Source organism: Emiliania huxleyi (assembly GCF_000372725.1).
Source record: "Emiliania huxleyi CCMP1516 chromosome Unknown EMIHUscaffold_1675, whole genome shotgun sequence".
Lineage (NCBI taxonomy): Eukaryota > Haptophyta > Isochrysidales > Noelaerhabdaceae > Emiliania > Emiliania huxleyi.
The window spans coordinates 4997-8416 of NW_005200907.1; the positions used below are offsets into that span (position 1 = coordinate 4997).

General features: G+C 64.2%; 1 protein-coding gene across 1 annotated transcript in view; it reads left to right on the forward strand.

The window, feature by feature from the left end:
- EMIHUDRAFT_122986 (hypothetical protein) overlaps positions 1-1400 on the forward strand; it is a gene marked incomplete at both ends in the record, with an annotated part of 5503 nt that extends 4103 nt beyond the window's left edge. The window contains 2 exons of the mRNA XM_005784815.1: positions 35-535; positions 1200-1400. Coding sequence (XP_005784872.1) covers positions 35-535; positions 1200-1400 — 702 coding nt within the window. The remainder of the gene's footprint in view (positions 1-34; positions 536-1199) is intronic.
- Positions 1401-3420: the final 2020 nt, after the last annotated feature.

The following is a 3420-nucleotide window of genomic DNA, read 5'->3' on the forward strand; positions in this document are numbered from 1 at the left end:
AGGGATCTGCTTCCCCTCCTCGTCGACGACCAAGAACCACGCCTGCTACTACCCCACCGGCGACGGGGAGCAGATCTTCCAGCTCTACTTCCCCGCAGACACGCCGGACGACGCGTGGGGCGCCCTGTCCGCCGATGAGGGGCTGCGGCAGTGCTCCGAGCTGGCCGCCAAGCTGGAGGGGGACGGGTGGGACGCGTCCTTCGTCGAGCCGCTCCGCTCCGCCGAGAACGTGATCCGGGTCGGCCTCTTTGCGCGGGAGCCGCTCGACGCGTGGGCGACGCCGTCCGGGCGCGTGATCCTGCTCGGAGACGCTGCGCACCCGCCGGTGCCCTACATCGGGCAGGGGGCGATGATGGCGATGGAAGACGTCGGGGTGTTGGCGAGGCTGCTCAAGCACCACTGCCGCGTCGGCGCCGCCGCCTTCGACCCTTCCGACGCCAGCCTGAGTGCCGCAGCAGCCTCGTACCAAGCGCTGCGCATCCCGCGCGTGCGGACGATCCTCGGCTCATCCCACACGCTCGGCAAGACGCAGCAGGTGGGGGGGGGGGTAGCTCCTTCAGCCTCGCGTGTCATACGGTGTTTCGCACGCGCTCGACGGTTAAAGTATTGAAAAGTACCTTAACCACTTGTGTGTGTTGTTTGAGGCGTTCGCGGTTCGGTGTTGTTAATCCCTGGTGTGGACGATTCTTTTCGCGGTATCCGCGGCGCGCGCGGGATATGGCGGGATATGGCGGGATATGGCGGGATACCGGGAGATACGGGGAGATACCGGGAGATACCGGGAGATACGAGATACGGGGAGATGCGGGGAGATACGGGGAGATACGGGGAGATACGGGGAGATACGGGGAGATACGGGGAGATACGGGGAGATGCGAGGAGATGCAAGGAGATACGGGGAGATACGGGGAGATAGAGGGAGATAGAGGGAGATACCGCAAAAGAATCGTCCGCACTAGGGCTGTTGTACGGTGACGGGTGTGACCGCAGTCCGCAGAGTCTGGGGCAGAGGGACCGCGGTCACGCGATGACACGAAGTAGAGCCACAAGATAGACGATCCAACAACCCCAACTTCACACGCCCCCGCGCCTCAGTGTAACACCGTATCCCCCCCCTCACACACCTATCAACCTTGCAGCAGCTCAAGCGAGCCGTCCCGGTGCGGCAAAATTGAGATGCGGCCTGCAGGGACCGAAAGGTCGCCGACCTGATCACGGCTGCCGGCGCCTCGGCGCCGGCCGACGCCGTGTTCGGCGGCAGGTTCGCGACGGGCGAGACGCCCCGCTCGACGACCTCCGCCTCCGAGGCGGACGAGGGCGACGGCGTCGGCGGCGATGGCGGGACCAACATGCACTTCGACCTGTTCGAGCCGGACCGCACCCCCATGGAGGACCTCTGAGGCCCTCCCCAGTCTCCCCCCACCTTATCTCTGCCCCCCCCTCCCCCCCTCCCTCTGCCTCCCATAGGGCAGGATAGCACTAGCATGTGCGCACTGGGCCCACACAGATGTGACCCGCCCACTCGAGTGCGGGGCGCCCGGATGCTAGTGCTTGAGAAGACACCACAAACGCGGCACGGCCCGTTTTGGCTGTCTGCGGAGAATCTGTCTTAGCACACACAGCTCACGGCTCACCTCCACGTGCACCCCAGTCCCCACCGGGCAGTGCACTTCGCAATAAAACCACCCCGGGGCCAACCGTCTTCGGTTTCGTCGGTTCCAAGTGCACTAGGAACCCACGAAACCCGAATAAAAAAACGTGTACCCCCTTCGAGTGTATCTCGAGTGTTGCTATGGAGCGTCCGGTTCAACACGCGCTCGCGCGCTCGCGTCTGCTGGCGCCCAGAGAACACGTTGCACCTCATGCTCCCGGCGGAGCCCAACTGCTCGCACTCGACAAGGCAGTCCATCCACTCGCGGCAGCTGAAGTCGAACTTCCACTCGATGCGGCTCGCGCCGGGTTGTGAGCTCGGCGAGCGAGGTCGGAGAGCGACCTCAGTTGGCCCAAGCCGCACGCCACTGAGGCAGAGCGGCCGTGCGCGTACGACGCCGTACGCGCACGGCCACTCTGCACCGACCGCAGCGCTGCATTGCGACCGCAGAGGCTCAGCTCAGCCAGGGCTCGCTCGCCCGAACTCGGAGCCGCCGGCGGTCATGGGCAGCAACAAAGGTTTGACGCGTCGCTCGGTGCAGGAGGGCACTGCAGTAGAGGTGCAGAGGCCGTCCAGCATGCGCGCGATGGGCTACGGCTTCATTGGCAGCTACCAGAGCGCGTCTGGAGCGCTGCCATTGTGTGACCCACGTCCAAGCGGCGCTTCCGGCCTGTTCCGCGCCTCTTTTCACGCTTTTCATTGGAGAGGGGGGGACGAGGTCTCATCAACTTCGAAACCGCCTTTTGAAAGGGGGGAAATGCGTCCGTCCCTGAGCGGGTTGAGGCGGGGGTGGTTTTATTGCGCTACGCGCCGGCGCTCGGCGCACCCAAGTCCAATCTGGAGTTGATCGTTGCTTCCCTTTCGCGAGGCGGTGCGGACTGCCGGAGGCCTCGGTCTCCCCTCTGCCCGTGCGACTTTCGCTAACTCCCGCGAGCGTAGATCGTCTCTCTTCGGCGCGCTCGAGCACGTGTGGCACCAAGAGGCTTTGATTCTTACGACCCTCACCCGCCAAGGCAGGTGTGCACTCTGCTAGTACTTGTGTACTCACACCACTACACTATGGGGTGTGCCCGAGCATGATGTATGTGCGCGTCTGTGTGTGTGTGGGACAGACGTTGTTGTCCTATGCGCGGGGCTTCCCGCGGGGACCGAAGACGTAACAGCAGCAGCAGCAGCAGCAGCAGCAGCAGCAGCAGCAGCACGGGTCGAGATAGCCGTCGCGAGACCTAAACTCGAAAATAAAATGGTGAGTTCGCCGACTCGAGTACGGTGCCTTTTATCAAACCATGCTGCGGGGTTACAAGTTGACAACTACGTCGCCACACCTTCCGCATCCATAGCGGCCGGTGGTTGCTTCTCCGGTGCTTGACGGCTGTCGCGGAGCCCGACAGCCGCGACAGCGGCGGCCGGGCAAGGAGGCGGCCGAATGGGTGCTGCTCGTCGAGCCAGCGGCTGCCGCTGGCGACGAGGGGGGTCCGGACCCGCGGGTGGGGCGGGTGGTGCACCGGCTCGATGCCGGGCGAGCGCAGCGCCCTCCAGTCGGAGCGGCTCGGGCGAGCGAGGCGGTGGCTCTATGGGCGTTTAGAGGGTCGCCCATCGCTTCTCGCAACTCCGCAACGCTGACTTTGGCACATCGACGATACAGCCTCGAATATTTCTCAGATTTATTTTGCATGACCTTGAGCACTTGAGCACTGGATAGGGTCGGTTCCGCATGGTACGGGACCCCTCGATCGTCTCGCCCTCCCTCACTGGTGTGTTCATTGGGG